We start from the raw sequence: 21,287 nt of genomic DNA on the forward strand, positions 1-21,287 counted from the left end.
ATAATTTCTTTAGCTTCATCAATTTAGTTTTTACTAATTTTTGCTCTTTTCAACAATCCAATAATATCCTTGCATGTACATTATTTTATATATGTGTAATATATCCTTAAGATGAATTTCTAAAAGTGGAAATTTTAGATAAAAATGTACATACTTTTATAAAGCTTTCTATCCTCACAGACTCTTACAGTGTACCCAGTGCTCCGATGACCAACTTCAATAATTACCATTTTATGGCCAGGCTTGTTTTATCTGTATTTCCACCAACTCCTCCAATTCCATGTTGTTTTTGAAATAAAACCCAGATATATAATTTCAACTATAAAATTTTTAATATGTATCTCTCAAATATATCACAATTTTACAAAAGATTTTCACACCTTAAAAAAATTGAGAGTACTGCCTTACTGCTATTATATATCTGATAGTGTTCCTTTCTGATTGTTTCATGAATGTCAGTTTTTTTAAAGTTAATCAGGATCCAAATAATGTCCAAAAATTGCAGTTGATTGTTATGTTTTTTAAGTCTCAGTCTAGAGGGGGCGCCGGCGCGCGACCGGGCGCGTCCCCCGGCACCACCCACGCGAAGCCGGACAAGGGTCTACGCCATGCGTGCGCTGCTGCGGCTGCTGCGCACCAGCTGGGCCCGGCCCATGGGCGCCGCCGCCGCCCGCCTGCTGCGCGGAGGGAGCGCAGCGCCCGGGCCGCGCTGGACCATTGCCCTGTACCGCACGGAGGAGCGCGGCTAGCCCCACTCTCCCCATTACCGCCTCTTTTTCAAGATGTAGCTGGTCACTACATTTCCCCCTTTCATGATATTCCTCTGAAGGTGGACTCTGAAGAGCATGTGTTTAACATGGTTGTGGAAGTACCTCGGTGGACAAATGCTAAAATGGAGATTGCCACGAAGGGACCATTGAATCCCATTAAACAAGATGTAAAGGATGGCAAGCTTCGCTATGTGGCAAATATCTTTCCTCACAAGGGTTATATATGGAATTATCGTGCCCTCCCTCAGACTTGGGAAGATCCCCATCGAAAAGATAAAAGCACAGACTGCTCTGGAGATAATGATCCTATTGATGTTTGTGAAATAGGCTCAAAGGTTCTTTCTCGTGGAGAAGTTGTTCACGTGAAGATCCTTGGAGTTTTGGCTCTTATTGATCAGGGTGAAACAGATTGGAAATTAATTGCTATCAATGTGAATGATCCTGAAGCCTCAAAATTTCATGTTCAGTTCAGTCGCTCAGTCGTGTCCGACTCTCCGCGACCCCATGAATCACAGCATGCCAGGCCTCCCTGTCCATCACCAACTCCCGGAGTTCACTCAAACTCATGTCCATCGAGTCGGTGATGCCATGCAGCCATCTCATTCTCGGTCGCCCCCTTCTCCTCCTGCCCCCAACCTTTCCCAGCATCAGAGTCTTTTCCAGTGAGTCAACTCGTCGCATGAGGTGGCCAAAGTATTGCAGTTTCAGCTTTAGCATCAGTCCTTCCCATGAACACCCAGGATCGATCTCCCTTAGAATGGACTGGTTGGATCTCCTTGCGGTACAAGGGGCTCTCAAGAGTCTTCTCCAACACCACAGTTCAAAACCATCAATTCTTCGGCGATCAGCTTTCTTCACAGTCCAACTCTCACATCCATACATGACCACTTAATTAATTAATTAAAATGTTGTTTAATAATAAATGGTTTAGGTATTACAGAAAAAAAAAATATAAGTCTCAGTCTATGCGTTCTCCTTTATCCTTGTTTTTGCCTCCAGCAATTTAGTTTTTGAAAAAACTATTTTGTTTGCCTTACAGTTTCTTAGACCTTGGTTTTGCTGGCAGATCCCAGTGGTCAGTTTAATCTGCTCCTCTATCCTTGGTATTTCCTATAAGTTGGTACTTGATATCAAGGATACATTGACGTTCAATTTTTGTTGTTAAGATTTCTTATAAGTGGTTAATATTGAGAGGCATAATATTTAGGTGTCTTTTTATGATGTAGCAGCCATTGATGTTCAATTGGTAAATCTGTTAATAGGGACTACAAAATGATATATTATTTCTTTTTCCTTTTTTAGCTAGAATACTTTTATAAAGAAAAACGTCCCCTAAACTGCTGTTTGGTTACCCATGTAAAGAAAGGCAAGTTTCCAAAATAATGAGCTGGTTCTCTAGCCTACTGCCATGGTAACCAGTGAGTTTAGGGTGGTGTGTATGTGAAACATACTCAGTACATTTAAATCTATGATGCTGGGAGGGATTGGGGGCAGGAGAAGAAGGGGACGACAGAGAATGAGATGGCTGGATGGCATCACCGACTCGATGGACATGAGTTTGAGTGAACTCCGGCAGCTGGTGATGGACAGGGAGGCCTGGGGTGCTGTGATTCATGGGGTCGCAAAGAGTCGGACACGACTGAGCAACTGAACTGAACTGAAGCTGTACTCTCACTGATGCTCAGATTGTCCCCTGTGTGGTTTGACACAGGAGTGTCAAAAAGGACACTTGTCTTTGATCACTGGCCTGGTGTCTGTCACAGTAGGGTGTCCTGGGCTCTAGGTTCATTTCCCTAGTTCCCACCTTGATGTAGCCATTTTCTAAGGAGTCCTTTTTCTTTCTGGTATTTTGGTACTTTCCAAAATGGTATTTAGAAACTACAGTCACTAGTTGTATGTCATTCTGCTGTTTGGACATTTTTTTATATAAATACATATTTTAGGCCATTTTGTACAAATCACTCAAGTGCCTTCAGGAAGATTACGCACCTATGCATCTGCCCACTTTACAAGAGATCCCAAAGCACCACATGAATTCATCTAATATTTATTGAATGTTCACCATTGGCTGGGTGAAAAATGGAAAAGTCACTTTTGTTTTCTCTTTCATTCCTTTGATGAATAGAGATGACCATTGTTCACATATTTGTTGACCACTGGTTTGCTTTCAGCATGGTGCCTAATATATAGTAGGTGCTCAATAAATATTCATTCATTGAATAAATTAATTGTATGTTCATATGCTTTATTCACTTAATATTGAGGTAGTCATATTTTTCTTACTTAAAAGAACTATTTTTGAGAGGAATAAATGTGTACAAAATTCCTAGTACAATGCCGGAAATTCACCAAGTGTTAGTTACCTGTCTTGTTGTTTGTGTCCATTGTCATTTGTGCCTCTGATTTGGCTTATTTTTCTACTTTAAGATAAAGAAATTGAGGGGCTTCCCTGGTGGTCCAGTGACTAAGACTCCACACTCCCACTGCACAGGGCCTGGTTCAATCCCTGGTTGGGGAACTAGATCCCACATGCTGCAACTAAGACCCAGTGCAGCCAAATAAATAAATAAAAATTTAATTAAAGATAAGTTGAGAGTCAAAGAGACAAAGTAGTTTGCCCAACACCTCTTAAGTGGAAGATCCTAATTTCAAGGACAAGGGTAAGACAGCGTAGAGTTTCATGTGTACAGATATGAGTGTATGACTGAAAAGGAAAAAGATCAGTTTTTTCAGATAGTCTATAAATTTCAGTCTGAAAAAACACTGGTGGCTCAGACGGTAAAGAATCCACCTGCAATGTAGGAGAACTGGGTTTGATCCCTGGGTTGGGAAGATCCCTTGGAGAAGGGAACAGCTACCCACTCCAATATTGTGGCCTGGAGAATTCCATGGACTGTACAGTCCATGGGGTTGCAAAGAGTCAGACACAACTAAGTGACTTTCACTTATAAATTGCAGTCAGTTCATGGCCCTAACACAGAAAGTAGAAATGCTAGGAACAAAAGGATGAAAGAACTTAATAAGATTTTTGTTTGTTTTATCCTTATAAAAAAGTAAAAATGCCCAAATAGAATAAAGAGAATATAGGAAAATGGGAGGGAAAAACATTTACGTTAATCCTTCTAGCTTCTAAGTTTTCAAACTTTGTCTTTACTATGGAACACTTCAAACATACGCAGAAGTAGAAAGTACAGTAGAATGAGCCCTCATAGTCTCATTACCCTGCTATATAAACCATCAGCCCAGGGACTTCCCTGGTCATCCAGTGGTTAAGACTTTGCCTTCCAATGCAGGGGGTACGGATTTGATCCCTGGTCGAAGAGCTGAGATCCCACATACCTTATGGTCAAACAGAAGCAGTATAGTAACAAATTCAATAACTTTTAAAAATAGTCCACATCAAAAAAAAAAATCTAAAAACCATCAGCCAGTGTTGTTTGTCTGTACTCACATCTACTTCCTGTTTCATGGGATTCTTTTGAAAGCTGATCTCAGATGTTATATGATGACATCTGAAAATATTTCAGTAATTATCTCTTAAAGAGACTTTAAAAAAAATCACTAAGAATTTCTAATCCTGAGCCACTAGTAGAAAACAATAAAATTTTCTACCAAATTCATTTTAGCTGACTCTCACTGTGATTGCAGAGAAAGTTGTTTCATATGCATAGGAGAATTAAGAATTTAGGAAAAAACTTTCCTAGAAACGACATTGTCTCCCAGATTCTCTCTTTTCTTTAACAAAAAAAAATTATCAGGTGTGATTGTGAAATGTGAAGGGTTTTTTATTGTTTGTATTAAAAATAACTGACATGGTACAAGTCTTAACCATGATTCTAAATCTTTGATGTGTTTAGAATTGCATTTGCTACTCTGTTCCTAGGAGGCAGCAGATACCTGATGAATGACTGAGTTAATAAAGTAGGCAAGTAATAGAATATTTTTATGGTGAGGAAAGATGTAGGTGGGGAACTTTCCCTTTACAAAAAAAGCAACATTTTTAAAGATAAATGTAGATGTGAAATTCCTCACTTAGAAGTCACCGTGCCTTAAACCTTCGCTGAAGAATTTCACGAGTAATTCCACAGAATTAACTTTTTTTTTTTGGCTGTGCTGTGTGGCTTGCAGGATCTTAGTTCCCTGACCAGGGATCCAACCCAGGTCCCAGTAAAAGCACCAAGTTTTAACCACTGGACCACTAAGGAATTCCTAAGAATTCAGATATTTTAATTTTGGAAATAAAGTTTGATATTTCATCTTTGTTAGATTCATAAGCAACATTAATGATGGACCAGGTTGCTTTACTATTCCAGTTAGGAATCCCTCAGGCATCTCAAGTGTAATATCTAAAGCCAGGTTTACATTTCCACCACCCCCACCTTACAGATCCAAAATCCTCTTTTTCTTCCACGTTTCTAATATATCTTCTAACAATGTCCCAGTTGGCCTGGTCTCCCAAGCCATAAATGGACTATTGGCTATGAGTTCTGGTACCTTATCTTCCACATTTGAAATATTAGCTTTAGGATCAGGTCTGGACTCTGTCACTAGATAGATATGATAACCTAGCTTCTCTAAGCATCTTTTTGGGGCTCATAATAGTACGTCATGGAGTTATCCTGAAAACTTCAATGTGAAAATCTAGCAGAGTTTCCAGCACAACAATAATATCAGAAAGGAAAGTCTGATGTTACATAACAATTCAAAGTTACTTTAATAATTTCATGCATACCTAAATTGACCCATTTCTAGTCATACAAATAAGCTCCTCTAATTCAGTAAATGGCCCCCCATTGCCCACCCTGATACCCAGGGACCCTCCTTGGCCTGCCTCTCCCTGGTTATTTTGAAATCTCTTTTGCTTCTACCACTGGGGCATTTCTGGAACACACACCCCTTTGGTGAGTACCATGAAGAGGTACTTTAGGGTGATAACCCCTGTGGCCAGAATTCCTGAGTTCAAGTCCAAGTACTGCTACTTTACTTGCCAAGTGACGAACTAGCTTCATAATTTGTGTCTAGGTAGTAATTCTCATGTGAGGATACAAATAATATATGCTTAGAGCGTGTCTGGAACATAGTAAAGGTGAAGTACATTTATTTTAATTCAGTTCAACTCTATTTACTGAGCACCTACTATATGTCAGGCACTATTCTAGGCCCTGGAGACACAGCAGTGAACAACACAGACAGAAAGCCCCTCCTTCCTGCAGCTTGTGTTCCAAATAGGGGAAGAGAGACCAACATCATAAGTCAATTTTGTAGTATGCTGGAAGGTGTTATGCACTGAGGTGAAAAAAAGGGCAGGGTAAGGAGATCAGGAATGGGGCGATTGCTAGTTATTGTCATCACCAAGTATTTAATAATTGTTCTTTTATATATGTTAATACATATATATGTTTTTTACTTATTAATTAGTGAACTCATTACTGTTTATCATTTGTTGTTGTTGTTTAGTCGCTGAGTCCTGTCTGACTCTGCGACCCAATGGACTATATATAGACCACTAGGATCCTCTGTCCATGGAATTCTCCAGGCAGGAATACTGGAGTGGGTTGCCATTTCCTTCTCTGGGGGATCTTCCCGACCCAGAGATCGAACCCACAGTCTCCTGCTTTGCAGGCAGGTTCCTTACCACTGAGCCACCTGGGAAACCCTTATTTATAGTTGTGCTGTACTAAGTCACTTCAGTCATGTCCAACTCTTTGCGACACTCTGGACTGTAGCCCACCAGACTCCTCTGTCCATGGGATTCTCCAGGCAAGAATACTGGAGCAGGTTGCTGTGCCCACCTCCAGGGGATATTCCTAGGATCAAACCTGTGTCTCTTTCCTCTCCTGCATTGGCAGGTGGATTCTTTACCACTAGTGCCACCTGGGAAGCCCTTATTTATAGTTATTAAGTGCTAATTATTAAGTAGTATAATCAGTGATCATTGTTTATCATTGTTACAATTTTTATTATTGCCTTAAGTCAGCCCTCATCATCTCTTATCTTCCATAAGAAAGCTGTATCTAAAATCAAGTATAACTATGTTCCATCAATAGTCTTCACTCACTTAAGGAATAGAGTAACTTAACTGAACCTTAGCTCTGCTTTGCTCACCAGCTCCAGCTCTTAGGCCTCACTCTGGATCTACCGAAGTCACTTGCAGCTCATCCTCGCAGCATATTGTGATTTCCTGTGACATAATGACATGAGAAAGGGACAAGGTCACTCTGTGACCAAATCTGAAATGAGAGACAATAATGCTCTGCAACCACAAAAATGACATGGTTCATGGCACATGGTTCAGGGTCATGACTATTCTACCTTCTAATACCCAAGGGACGTGGGGACTTCCCTGGTGGCCCAGTAGCTAAGGCTCCACACTCCCAATGCAAGGGGCCTGGGTTCCATCCCTGGTCAGGGTTACTTGATCCCACACACTGCAACTAAGAGTTTGCATGCCACAACTAAAGATCCTGCATGCTGCCACTAAGACCCGGCACAGTTAAATAAATATGTATTTTTATAAAGCCTGACATGAAGGGGAAAGGTATCAGGAAAGACAGGAGATTTTCTTGGGCAGTCTTTCACCTTCATTGGATGCCCAGAGTCCTGATGCAGGAACTGGAAGGAAAGATGCTTCAGGCCTTGGCAAGCAAACATATCCACCCTTGGGGAACATGGATGGCCTCTAACTGAGGACGGAACCCTTGAAATCCAGAGAGCAGCCCCTGACTCAGGCTCCCTCCTGGGGATGGTCAGGGTCTTGAGACACTTTAGCTGGGGAAGGGCAGAGAAGAGGCTCCTTGACTCACCTGACTGTGCCCCACCCTCTTTCAACCTGGGGGATCAGTAAGTACCCTCTGACCTGCATACATCTTTTCTGATACCCACACAGTCCTGCAGCTCTTTCGGCTTATACCCACACCAGCGGGAAATCAGCCCCCTCTTCCTTTCTCACCCACGATGCCTGGGGATGTAGTAACAGCCCTGTTTTGCAAATGAAAAAACAGACTTGGGGTGGTTAAAGCAAAGCAAGCAACAGAACCAGGATCTGAATTCATATTGGGCTTAGTAGCAAGCCCAATAAGATACCTCAGAGAGACAGTGAGAAAAAACTACAATAGGGACTTCCCTGGTGGGTCCATTGGTTAAGACTCCACCCTTACAATGCAGGGGGCGTGGGTTCCATCCCTGGTCGGGGAACCAAACTACAATCCCACGTGCTCCATGGTGCAGCCAAAAATAAATAAATAAAATTTTTAAATAAATGGGAAAAATAGGACAGTGAGAAATGGCAGGGGCTGGAGGCGGGGGTAGGGGGGCATAGGATATGGGACAATGGGGGGAAAAAAAACAACCAAAACTGAATTTATATCTAAGGAGTGAAAGTGAAAGTCACTCAGTTGTGTCCTACTCTTTGTGACCCCATGGACTATATCCTGCCAGGCTCGTCTGTCCATGGAATTCTCCAGGCAAGAATACTGGAATGAGTTAAGTGAAGTGAAGTAGCCCACCAGGCTCCTTGGTCCATGGGATTTTCCAGGCATGAATACTGCGGTGGGTTGCCATTTCCTTCTTCAGGGAATCTTCCCGATCAAGGGATCGAACCCAGGTCTCCAGCATTGTAGGCAGATGCTTTACCATCTGAGCTACCACGGAATTTGTTCGCTTCTCCAGGGGATCTTCCCCACCCAGGGATCAAACCCGGGTCTTCTCCAGCATTGCAGGCAGATTCTTTACCTAAGGAGCCATTGCCTAAACCGAAATCACAGATTTACTCCTATATTTTCTTCTCAGTTTCATAGTTTTAGTTCTTTGATCCCTTGAGTTAGTTTTGGCATATGGTATAAGGAAGAGCCCAACGTAATTCTTTTGCCTGTAGATACACCATTTTTAATTACTGTTCTTTCCCTACTGTATGCTCTTGGCACTGCACTTTACTCTTACTATCTATCATCTTATTTTTGACCACAAGGTTCAGAACTACCCCTGGTATGAGAAGGAAGGGAAGGTGGGAATGGTGACTACTAATACGCTTTTTGGAAATCTGCAGAAAAGTTTATCCTGTCAAAGTTCTGAGTTTAATTTCATACTGGCACTTCTGCTTAGTTATGAGGCAAAATTAGAGAGAATTTTATCTACTGCTAGAAAAATAAATGTTCGACTGAGTTTCAGCTACCAACTTTCAGTGCATTCTTTTGTAATTTTATTTATTTACTTATTTATTTTTGGCTGTGCTGGATCTTCATTGGTGCGCAGGCTTTTCTCTAGCTGTGGCAAGTGGGCGCTACTTTCTAGTTGTGGTGTGAGGGCTTCTCATTGCCACGGCTTCTCTTGATGCAAAGCACAGGCCCTAGGGCACGAGGGCTCAGTAGTGTTCCCGGCCTCTATAGCACAGGCTAAATAGTTGTGGTGCTCGGGCTTAGCTGCTCCTTCACATGTGGGATCTTCCCAGATCAGGGATCAAACCCATGTTTCCTGCATTGGCAGGCGGATTTTTTTTACCACTGAGCCACCAGGGAAGCCCTCAAAATCCAACTGTACATGTTATCTGAACTAGTATTAATTGTGCTTAGAATGAATAGTTTTATTGTTAGAAGAAAAAGATCAATGAAATGAAAAGATGTGTTCAAGTTCCACTGCTGGATCAGAAAACATAAATAATGGCAATGTTGAGAAAAAACATTGATTCAGCAGACTTCTTAGAGCAACATTATCAAGGGAAAAAAATACAAGACTTTAACACATATATATGGAATCTAGAAAAATGGTACTGAAGAATTTATTTACAGGGCAACAATGGAGAAACAGACATAGAGAATAAATAGACTTATGGACATGGGGAGAGGGGAGGAGAGGGTGAGATGTATGGAAAGACTAACATGGAAACTTACATTACCATATGTAAAATAGATAGCCAATGGGAATTTGCTGTAAGGCTCACGAACCTTAAACAGGGGCTCTGAATCAACCTAGAGGGGTGGGATGGGGAGGGAGATGGGAGGGAGTTTCAAAAAGGGGATATACGTACACCTATGGCTGATTCATGTTGAGGTTTGACAGAAAACAGCAAAATTCTGTAAAGCAATTATCCTTCAATAAAAAATTTAAAAATATAAGACTTTATCATGAAGATTATTTTTTAATGGTTTATCGAATATATAAAATTCAAGGAAAATGTCATGCCACAATATGGTTCTCTATGGTTATATTCTTACCAAAAAAAAAAAGAATTTAATTAAACTGGGACATCCTCGGTGGTCCAGTGGTTAAGAATCCACCTTACAGTGCAGGGGCAGGGCACAGGTTCAATTCCTGGTCCAGGAATGAAAACCTCACATGCCATGGAGCAACCAAGCACCTGTGCCACAACCACTGAGCCCATGCTCTGCAACAAGAGAAGCCACAGCCACAAGAATCCCACACGATGCAACCAGAGAGGAGTCCCCACTCACCGCAACTAGAGAAAGTCCATACTCAGCAACGAAGAGCCTGTGGGCCACAACAAAGACCCAGCATGGCCAAAAATAAATAAATAAAAATTAATTTAAAAAAAATGAAACATGGACATACAGCACACTCACCTGTTGCTGTGTCCAGAGGATGCTGTGCTGTGCCGTCCAGATCACTGTTTCAGGACCAAGGCACTCAGTCCTTCATTTGCTTGAAGTGCTGGCTAGTAATGCCTTGCAGCTGAGTTCCCCCCAGTGCATGCTCTCAGCTAAAGAAAGATTTCCATTTGTAACTACACGTGGTGATGAATGTTAACTATACTTGTGGTGGTGCTCATTTTGCCATATATACAAATATCAAATTGTCGTGTTGTACACCTCAACTAATAGAACATTATATGTCAATTATATCTAAATTTAAAAATAAATTTAAAAGACAAAAGGTCAAATAAAGATTGCAATGTGATATGCCCTTTCTAGGGATGCCTTATACATGCACACATCAGAGATACTGTGAGCTTGGTCCCAGGCCACCATGATCAAGAGAATAAGGCAGTAAAGTGAGTCACACCAATTTTTGGTTTCCCAGGGCATATGAAAATTACGTTTACTCTTATGTAAAATTATGTCTACCATAGTCTATTAAGTGTACAATGGCAACCCACTCCAGTGTTCTTGCCTGGAGAATCCCAGGGACGGGGCAGCCTGGTGGGCTGCCATCTATGGGGTCACACAGAGTCGGACACGACTGAAGTGACTTAGCAGCAGCAGCAGCAGCAGCATTATATCTTTTAAAAGTTCATACGTTATTTTTAAAATCGTTTATTGCTATAAAGTGCTAACCTTCATCTGACAACGCAGGGTTGTCACAGACCTTTAATTAGTAAAAACCACAATAACTGCAAAGCACAATAAAGTGAAGCATAATAAAACAAGTTACGCCTGTATCCAGTTACTGGTTGATGCTAGAAATTCCAGCCCCATTGTCCCAACTTGGAGAACTCTGAGAGGCCATCCAAGCTCCACAGCTCCCCTAGGCCTGATGTAGAACACCCGAGGAAGAGGCCCTCCCAGGGCTTGAGATCCAGAGCTTGTTGGAGAGCGCATGGCTATGGCTTACCGAAGGGCAGAGAGAATGGTGGTGGTGGTGGGTCTTGCTGGAAATGTGCCATTTGGAACTTGTTGGAATGGAAATCCACTCTGGTGTGTCAAGGAAAGCTGTTTGAGGGGAAGTGTCTCACCCGAGGCACTCTGCTATAAAACCACCCAAAGAGGACTTTGCACTTCCCTGGTGGTGCAGTAGTTAAGATGCCATGCTTCCACTGCAGGCGGTGTGGGTTCAGTCCCTGGTCCGGAACTAAGATCCCACACAGCGGGACTACGGGGGGAAAAAAACCAAGCTATTGGCCACTGGATGCTACTTGGCTGCTATGTACTTTATGTTGTGCAGCCGTGGGAACCTGGTGCTAGCAACTGCCCACACTGCAGGAGCTGGGCATCAGGGAAGCCAAGCACACTGTAGGAGCCTGGCCATCGAGCATAACAGAACCAGGACGCAGACCACCCTTTCCATTCTGCAGTCTCCATCAGCCTCTACTGATGAAGCTTATCATCATGCCAACTGGCAAAGAAAAAAAATTTTTAAATGACCGTATATTCATTTTCACGAAGCAGACAAAAGGGCGAATTTAGAGCTAAAGGGCAATAAATCAGTAATCAACACTGTCTACCTCTTGGACTAATTAGTGTAGTATGCTCTACACACATGTGAACCCCTATACAACCGCAAAATGAGAAACTTAATCATGTAACTAACAAGATACAGCTGTCCTCCTTATGAATGAAGAAATTCTCCCCCTTTCCCCTAAGTGAGATGCACAGACCCCAAAAGTCACTGTATCCATTACTGGCTATATTAATTACTCCTCGAGTCACAGTCTGACTGAATACTAGTTTAAGGCTCAATTGTAAATTAACTTCCAACAACTTGCATATGAACTAAAAAGGAATCAAGGAAAGAGGAGAAAACAGCATGTACAAATAAAGACATACAGTAGGAAAATGGGCGACCGGCCTTTCCTGGTGGCTCAGATGGTAAAGAATGCCTGCAATGGAGGAAATCCAGGTTCAATCCCTGGGTCAGGAAGATCCCCTGGAGAAGGGCATGGCAACCTACTCCAGTATTTTTGCCTAGAGAATTCCATGGACAGAGGAGACTGGCAGGTTATAGTCCATGGGGTCGCAAAGAGTAGGACATGACTGAGCAACTAACACACACAGAGACAAATAAGAGACTTCACTGGGGGCCAATGGCTAAGACTTGGGGCTCCCAGTGCAGGGGACCAGGGTTCAATCCCACAATCCGCAACTAAAGATCTCACCTGCCGTAACAAACAGCCAGCATAGTCAAGCAAATAAATGTTTTTTTAAATAGGCAAATGGGAAATATGGAAAGCTACTACAATTTTCATTTTTGTAACCGGTCACAAGGCCATAATTGATAGCTTCCTTCTTCCTCAACCCATTCTGTATTTCCACCACCCTCAGCCAGAACCTCATCTGCTCCAGGTTCTTTACCTGGTGGGGTGACCTGTTTTGATTGTCTTCTTCTCACCCCACTGCTAAAGGAGGGTTCCTTTACCTTAACCTTATTTGTACTTACTTGCATTTGGTGTGACAAAGTATCAGTGAAACAACTTAGGACTTGGCACTTTCACTGCTGAGGCCCCAGGTTCAATCCCTGTTCGGGGAACAAAGATCCCACAAGCCATACAGCTCAGCCAAGAAAAAACACTTCTATTTTGGGAAATAGTGTATATAATTTTTCCATAATAAATCAACAGTTAGAACTCTATATTTCAATAATAAGGCCATATATCTCATCAAACCAAACCTACACTGCTGTGAAATACTAAGAAGCAATTCTTTTTAGGCCATCAAGTCTGACATAGATTTGATATAGTCTATTTCCTTAGAATACTAATATTGCAAACTTCACAATACTTTTCATTTATGTGACATATCAAGATAATTTTATGAGGGAATTCCCTGGCAGTCCAGTGGTTAGGACTCCATACTATCACCAAGGGTTTGGGTTCAATCCCTGGTTGGAGAACTAAGATCCGGCAAGCTATGCGTACAGCCAAAGGGAAAAAAAAACACAAAAAGATAATTTTATGACAGTTTAGTTTTATTTACATTCAACTCTATACTTATAGGATTGAACATACCAACAGGATTATAAAAAGGCATTATTAATCAGTACACATGAAACTGAAAAATTTGTAAAGGAATTACAAGCAATGGAGCTATAAGTATGACCAGAAAAGATAGTGGAGCTATTAAACCATTGGAAGAATTACAGGAATAATTCTTTATATGACAAAACTTTGGCACCCAAAGAGATTCTTCTAAATCTTATTAGATGCATTGTTTTCAAATGCAGTAAGAATTTTTAAAATGAATCTCATCAAAGAGCTGAATTAATGAAATACTTTGTTCAAACACTGGAGCTATTATCCTGAAATTTGTTGACTGGTTGGGATCAAGGTGAAGTTTTGCACTTTGTCAATCTTCTGGTTTCAATTGTTCTGGGGTCTATGTGCTTGAGGCCAGCAGTTTTCAGCTGGTGGGGGTCTGGTTCCTTACAGGAACAACTTAGGAAGGTGTGTCAGACCTTTATATCTTCAGGGAACTGGATGTTGTGATTCTGCTATATGACTGGTTTATAGTCTAAACTGTTATTGGCTTCCCAGTCCAACAGCTATTTCTTGTTTCTACATCTTCACATTTTCTAATCATTAACTCTTGAGCAAGCCTTTTGGGACTCTGGGGGGGAACTGGGAGACTAAAGCAAAAGCCTTTTACTTCAAAAATCAGGGACACGGGAGCCTGTATACAGTTTCAAGCTCCATATTACTCCTAAAAAATGAACATTAATTCCTTCATATAATAAAATTTTCAGTCAGTGTTAACATTTCCCCATTTGGTCATATTATTTTTATATTTTTTCTTTGTTGAAAATATATACATACTGCTTGTTCAAATCAGGATCAATAAATATCACTGAATAACTGCTGATTTCAGGAACAAATTATCCTTTTATGCCCGGGGAAGGCTGAGTATATTTTTGTACTTTTGTTGTTGTATTTGAGGGGTTATTTTTGTTTTGTTTTGTTTTTTACATGCATAAAATTTCCTTGGAAGGACACATAATAACACAGAATGGTTCCCTTGGAGAGGATCACAGAGAGTGATCAAAAGGAAGATTTTTCTTCCTATGCACACTTATGAATTTTAAACCATACGGAACTCATGATCTACTCAACAACTGGGGAGTTAAAAGTAAAAAGTTTTCTAAAGGCAAGTCCTAAAACATCATCAAAAGGGATGTGGGAAGTAGAGGTGGGAGGGGCTGTTTTCCAGACCTGCCACAAGATGGCAGCAGACTGACACCAAAGCTTGGTTCCGGACTCTAGAAGGCTGCCTGGCTGCCTCAGTCTCCCTCCCCATTCAGGACAGGCAAAAGCTGGTAGGTTCCTGCCCACCACTATCCTGAGCTGTGAATCCTGGGGATTCAGGAATCCCCAGATTCCTGACCCACTGAGGCTGTGAAATGTTTACTGTTGTGTTACGCTTCCACATTTTGAGGTGATTTGTTACTTGGCAGTTAGATACTAGACTTCATACTATTCCACCAAAAAGTAGTTGAGTATGTATTTCTAAAACGTAGAGACTCACTCACGGAGAAGGCAATGGCAAGCCACTCCAGTACTCTTGCCTAGAAAATCCCATGGATGGAGGAGCCTGGTAGGCTGCAGTCCATGGGGTCACTAGGGGTCGGACACGACTGAGCGACTTCACTTTCTCTTTTCACTTTCACACATTGGAGAAGGAAATGGCAACCCACTCCAGTGTTCTTGCCTGGAGAATCCCAGGGATGGGGGAGCCTGGTGGGCTTCCATCTATGGGGTCACACAGAGTCGGACACGACTGAAGTGACTTAGCAGCAGCAGAGACTCACTCAAAAAAAACACAACCACAATCGAAATAAAAGTTTAAATTATTTACTGTAATAAAATATCCAAGCAGTCTAGTTAATGACACATGAAGTATTTGAATTAAAAATATTAATGTCGGCAATCTATTTTAAAATAGATCAAAAATTATATGGATGGATAGAGGTATAGATGGCTAAGTTATGTGATAAGGCAAATGTAGCAAAGTGTTTATTATAGAATCTAGGAGGTGGGTCGGAAAAGTCAATGGCACCCCACTCCAGTACTCTTGCCTGGAAAATCCCATGGACAGAGGAGCCTGGTAGGCTGCAGTCCATGGGGTCGCTAAGAGTCAGACACGACTGAGCGATTTCACTTTCACTTTTTACTGTCATGCATTGGAGAAGGAAATGGCAACCCACTCCAGTGTTCTTGCCTGGAGAATCCCAGGGATGGCGAAGCCTGGTGGGCTGCCATCTATGGGGTTGCACAGAGTCGGACACGACTGAAGCGACTTAGCAGCAGCCTCAGCAGCAGGTGTTGGGTATATGAGTGTTTACTAGAAGATTCCTTTACCCTTTCTGTACCTTTGAAATTTTTCATAAAATGTTGAGGGAAAAGTCAATCATTGGGGCTTCCCTCGTGGCTCAGTGGTAAAGAATCTGCCCCCCAGTGCAGGAGACTCGGGTTCAAAGATCCCGCATGCCAAGGAGCAACTCACTCTGTTGGCCGTAACTGTTGAGCCTGTGTTCTAGAGCCCGGGGAACCGCAACTACTGAGCCCACGTGCTGCAACTACTGAAGCTCAGTGCCCTCGAGCCTGTGGTCCACAACAAGGGAAACCACTGAAATAAGAAGCCTGCAACCAGAGAAAAGCTCGTGCAGCAACAAAGACCCAGGACAGCCAAAAATAAATAAATTTTTTAAAGTTATTTTTTAAAAAGTCGATCAGTGTTTAAATTTCCAATTGTCTCAAAAGTGTTGCAGTTTTTTTTGTTTGCCCATATCAAGATCCAAATAATATCCACAGGGTGAGACTGGTAAATATATAAGTTCTGTGTTCTTCAAATCACAGAATTTTGGTGTCTTTTTGTTATATCAATAAGCATTCATGCTAACACAGGGCAACAGAGTTTACATCCCCCAGCTGGCTCTTGATCCTGAAGTTGAGCTCTTTAGTCTTGCAAGCTGATGAACCCATTTCTAAAGGAGACCCGAGTGATGGCAGCAGCAGCTTCTTTTTTCTTTTTCATATTTGTTTTTAGTTATTTATTTGACTGCGCCAGTTCTTAGTTACAGTATACAGATCTTCCTTGGAGCACGCAGGTCTTGTTTTTTTTTTTAGTTGCAGCATGCAGAATTTTTATTTTTTGCATGCAGAAATTTTAGTCATATCATGTAGGATCTAGTTCCCAACCAGGGATCGAACGCAGGTCCCCTGCATTGGGAGTGAGGAGTCTTAACCACTGGACCACCAGAGAAGTCCCAGCAGCAGTTTGTGACTAGGGCTTCCTGACCAAGGTCAGTGCTACAGGGTGTGTTCTGGACTCTGTCCCTGTAGGGGCAGCTTCAGAGAACAGCCTTCTTCGGTCAGTTTTTACATGTCCTGAGTGTCAGTCCTTCAGGACTAGAATAAAAGTGAGGCATGTGTCTAGTGCAGCTACACAGAGCCCCACCCTCAGAAGGGGGCAGTTTAATCCTCTGCAGTTGCCATCATGTAATTCCTTTTTATTTTTTATGAACTGCTGCTCATTCAACACACCTTTTTGTGATTTATTTATTTATTTATATGCTGCATTGGGTGGGTCTTCTTTACGGTGCCCAGGCTTTCTCTAGTTGTAAGTGGAGGCTACTCCTCATTGTGAAGCATGGGCTCTAGGGCTTCAGTAGTTGTGGTCCATGAGCTTAGTTGCTCCGCAGCATGTGGAATCTTCCCTGACCAGGGATCGAACCCATATCGCCTGCCTTGGCAGGCAGATTCTTAACCACTAGACCACCCGGGAAGCGCATCACCTTGTAATTCTTCATGTTATCTTTGAATTTGTGTTTTGTGTTTTATAAGTGAAGTCTGCTGGGACAATGGAGCAGGCATCAGGAACTCAGAGCCTGACTTGTGTGCATTCTTTCTTCCCTGCACTCTCTGTCTCCCTGAGACAGACTCTTAGCTGCCTGCTCTGCCTCCTGAGGGCCTGGGCTTCAGAAGGGTCAAGGTCTACTACACACATCCCGTGGCCTCTGAGGGCAGGGCAGAGTGGCAGCTACTCCCTCCTCAGTTGGCAGTCCATGGCATATTCAGCAGGTGACCAGCAGGGGCAAGTGTCCTGCCCACCATTGATCCCAGTTCCTGTGTCTTCTTGGAAGAAAGGCTGCATCCCCCTGTAGGGATCAAGCCTATGGAAAGGAGATGTGCCTTGTTTGACTTCTCCACCCAGGCCAAGGCACCAGTTGGTCCAGTGGTTGATGGGGAGAGAAGGAGAACCTGGCAGCAAGCAGCCATGTGTACAGACACACAAAGTTGCAGCGCAGGTCACCCAGGTGACTGTGAGAGCTTGGACTCACCCCAGGGTACCCCTTGCTCTAGGGAGCATGACAATGAATAGCAAATTAAAAACACCATGACAGGTTAAGAACAATCACAGAAGAAAGAAAAATGCTTTCTATCTTAGTATTTTTATTTTTTTAATATCTACTTATTTGGCTGTGCCAGGTCTTAGTTGCAACATGTGGGATCTAGTTCCCTGACCAGGGACCGAACCCGTGCCCCCTGCATTGGGAGCACAGAGCCCCAACTGCTAGACCACCAGGCAAGTCCCAGTATCTTAGTATTTTTAACAGCGGGTTTTTTTCTTTCCTGCTGTTTGAATGAGGGGTCCCACATTTTCATTTTGCACAGGTCCCCATACATCAATTCACAGTCCTGCTTAGAGGGCACTCCTTCACCCTTTCCAACCTTTCTGGTATCCCAACGCAGAGCAGTTTCTGTTTTCTTCCCTGAATACTGATCCTACACAGCTGCAGATAACAGGGACACTGGGAGAATGAGCACATGTGTGGCCACTTCCTGGATGACCAGAAATATCTAAATGAGTAGAATCTAGGAGGAGCACTGAAGCCTTCCTTGGTTAAGTAGGTGGGAGTGACCAAGTTAGAGAACATTTGGCTTATATTGTATATCCTTTGACAAATATTTATCAAATCCACCCATTTGTCAGGTGCTGGGGATGCAGTGGAGTCTAAAGTCAACAGACAGAGCAGCTACACTGTTTTCCAAGGTGAAGAACCGAGTGTGGAGGTGGGAGTAAGATGAAGAAGCAAAGACGGTTGCTATGCAGGCAGTCATTTTGTGCGCATGTTTAACTTAAACAGTCAGCTATATGGGTTCACAAAAACAAAGATAATGAAAAATAATTATTTATACAAGGAAATTATTCTGCCCTTCTTTCCACTTAATAAATAAGCAGCGTATGCTCCCTCCTGTATGAGATATGCGCGTAATCTACTTCCTTGGGTCTCGTATCTCATCTGGATGTGGTGTGAGTTGTGTGTACTTTCCATACAACGTATAAAACCCAAAAATGGACACTGACATTTAGCCAAAGCCACAGCAATCTGTTACAACGTGGAAGGAAAATGGCATAATGAAAGATGGTGTCTTACCTTCCTTCAGTTGCTCTCAACATCAACCGGATAGGGAGACATCCGAGGGACCCAACGGAGGACCCGCACTTGACCTAGCCGGATACCTCCTCAGAACCAACCTAAAAATGTATTCTCTGGGACCGCTTTCCTCTCCGCGTGGACCAACAGAATTCTGAGATGAGTAACAGATGGGTACTCCAACCATTCGGCGCTGGGATGCGGGGATGGGGTTGCAGCGTCTTCCCCGCCCATCTATTGGACGAATCGGAAAGCGACATCCCGGACCACGGTGTCCTGGGGCGCGCGGGGGGCGTGGCCTGGGACTCCCCCAGAGGGGAGGGCGCCGTCTGTCCTTGGGCAGACAGGGGAGGTGACTCCGGCCGAAGAGGAGGACACAGGATGAGGGCCCTGCGGGTGAGGGCCCCCAAGGGTCGGGTTGCGGCTCCCAACTCGGAAACTCTCAGAAACTCTCACCCCATATGAGACTCTCCCCAAATTCCGGGATCTGGGGACTTGGAACGTGAGCCCCCTTCAGGGCTCGGGACTCCCTCCTAATAAGCCTGGGGCCCCTCTCCCCAGCTCCCAACCCAAAATCTTTTGAGACAGTCAGGGACCCGTTAACTTGACCGAAAGCCCAGAGTTTGAACTTCTTCCCTTCATCCAGGTCTCCCTTAGCATTCCTTCCCCTCTCCCTAACTTCTTAGGCTGCCGGGAAATTCCCTAAGCACCCCGATCCAGTCCTGCCCTTCCCGGGACCTGAGCTCCTCCCATTAACCCAGGGAACCGGAAAAAAAAAAAAAAAAAACCTCTCGGGACTGGGACCGCAGAACATAAGCCTTCCTTCTGGGTCCGATCCTCTAGACGGTCCGATAACCTTAAAGCCAGACCCTCTAGGCACGAGTCCGGTTCATCTAGGCCTTTCCTGCCAGGACACCCTCCCCCACTCGCGCTGTCAGTTCGCATCTTGCCTTTGAGACGCTCCCAAGGGACAGGAGTGTCCCCCAAGTCAGAGCCTCGGAAAGTCCGACACCCTCCCCGTGGCGGGACCTCCTCCGGGACGCCCCTCCAGACTCCCCCAATGTCCACCCATCCCCTTTGCACAGGTCTCCCAGGCACTGGTCCGCTCCTTTAGCTCAACCGCCCGGAACCGCTTCGAGAATCGAGTGGCTGAGAAACAGAAACTCTTCCAGGTGGGCGGGGCGAGGGCGGGGCGGGGGAGGAGCCTGGGCCGCGGGCTTGGTCCCGCGGAGAAGTTGGGGGAAGTAGGAGCTTAAGGTCTTCGGAGCTGACGGCGCCTTTCTCATCGTGTGCCCCCAACTTCCAGGAGGACAATGGCCTCCCGGTGCACTTGAAGGGCGGTGCAACAGACAACATCCTGTATCGAGTGACGATGACTCTGTGTCTGGGGGGTGAGTGCAGGGCCAGCCTCGACGTGAACTGCGGGAGGAGGCGGCGGGGCTCGAGATGGAGAGGGGAAGGGGCGGGTCCTGGCGCTGGGGTTTCGCCAGAGAATTGGATTCTCGGCTGGTGTGGGACCCTATGGGAGCCTGGGCTGACAAATACGGAGGTAGCACCCCAGGGCTTGGGCTTCTGTCCCAGGAAGGTGGCTGGGTTAGTGATGCGTCTGGGGAGAAAGCCTGAAGCCTGGTCTGTACCAAGGTCCAGCATTTCCCCAGCTGAAGGGCAGTCTGGGAAGGGACTCGAGCCTGCAGCATGGGCTCAGAAGATGGGGCTCAGGCAGGGAATTGGGCCTCATTCAGTATCCCCCACACTCCATCCCTAGGTACTCTCTACAGCCTGTACTGCCTTGGCTGGGCCTCCTTCCCTCACAAGAAGTGAAACCAAGAAGTCTGCAGGACCCGAACAGGCATCAATAAATGTGCTGGTTTCCTGGGGAACCCAGCCCAGCTCCATGCTCCCTATTTGTGCCTCCTAGCCCATCCTTCCACCAGCGAATCATCTCTGCCCTGTGGACAACCCTGGGACCCTCCTACTAGACCAGGGTTATCCCTAGGATGTCATTGCCTCTCAGGCCTCCCAGAAGCCCGGAACAGAATCCCTGGGCTGTCCCCTCAGGGTCTGGGGACCTTCTTTGTATCCTGGGATGGCAGCCCCTCTTCCTGCAGAGGCCCAGGGGTGGGGAGGAAGATCCTGAGCATAGTGTATGACACCAGAGAGGTAGAGGCAAGTGATGACAGACTCACTCAAGCACAGAAGCTGAGAGGGGCAAACATGGCCCTGAGGGGCACAGCCAGGTGGACAGTGAGACCTCCCAGAGGTCTGGCTTTTGCAGCAGAAGCAGAGATGGTCCAGACTTCTAGTCTTGGTTTCCATGGGATCTTAGTGAGATCTCAGCAAGAATAAGGCTACAGCTCAACTGGGACCCAGAATAAGAAAAAAGACTGGGACCAGGAGACACAGACAGGTTTCCTCTGCCTC

The 21,287-nt window shown here is 44.2% G+C and overlaps 1 protein-coding gene, 1 long non-coding RNA gene and 1 pseudogene across 2 annotated transcripts; 2 read left to right on the top strand and 1 right to left on the bottom strand.

Annotated features, from left to right (window-relative positions):
• Nucleotides 1-608: 608 nt before the first annotated feature.
• Nucleotides 609-1,808, top strand: LOC129546123 (inorganic pyrophosphatase 2, mitochondrial pseudogene; annotated as a pseudogene).
• Nucleotides 1,809-6,104: 4,296 nt separating this feature from the next.
• On the bottom strand, nucleotides 6,105-20,004 carry LOC129546155 (uncharacterized). Its single transcript, XR_008683835.2, has 3 exons — nucleotides 18,867-20,004; nucleotides 10,346-10,482; nucleotides 6,105-6,951 (listed from the first exon to the last, which is right to left on the bottom strand). It is a non-coding gene; the product is annotated as an uncharacterized LOC129546155 (long non-coding RNA).
• Nucleotides 19,156-20,770, top strand: COX7A1 (cytochrome c oxidase subunit 7A1). Its single transcript, XM_055410980.2, has 4 exons — nucleotides 19,156-19,262; nucleotides 19,952-20,038; nucleotides 20,173-20,257; nucleotides 20,632-20,770. Exons 1-4 carry the CDS (start codon nucleotides 19,248-19,250, stop codon nucleotides 20,685-20,687), a joined length of 243 nt encoding a protein of 80 aa, XP_055266955.2. The 5' UTR covers nucleotides 19,156-19,247; the 3' UTR covers nucleotides 20,688-20,770.
• Nucleotides 20,771-21,287: the final 517 nt, after the last annotated feature.

Source organism: Moschus berezovskii, chromosome 22 (assembly GCF_049115385.1).
Source record: "Moschus berezovskii isolate FMDL1 chromosome 22, NW_MosBer_1.0, whole genome shotgun sequence".
Lineage (NCBI taxonomy): Eukaryota > Metazoa > Chordata > Mammalia > Artiodactyla > Moschidae > Moschus > Moschus berezovskii.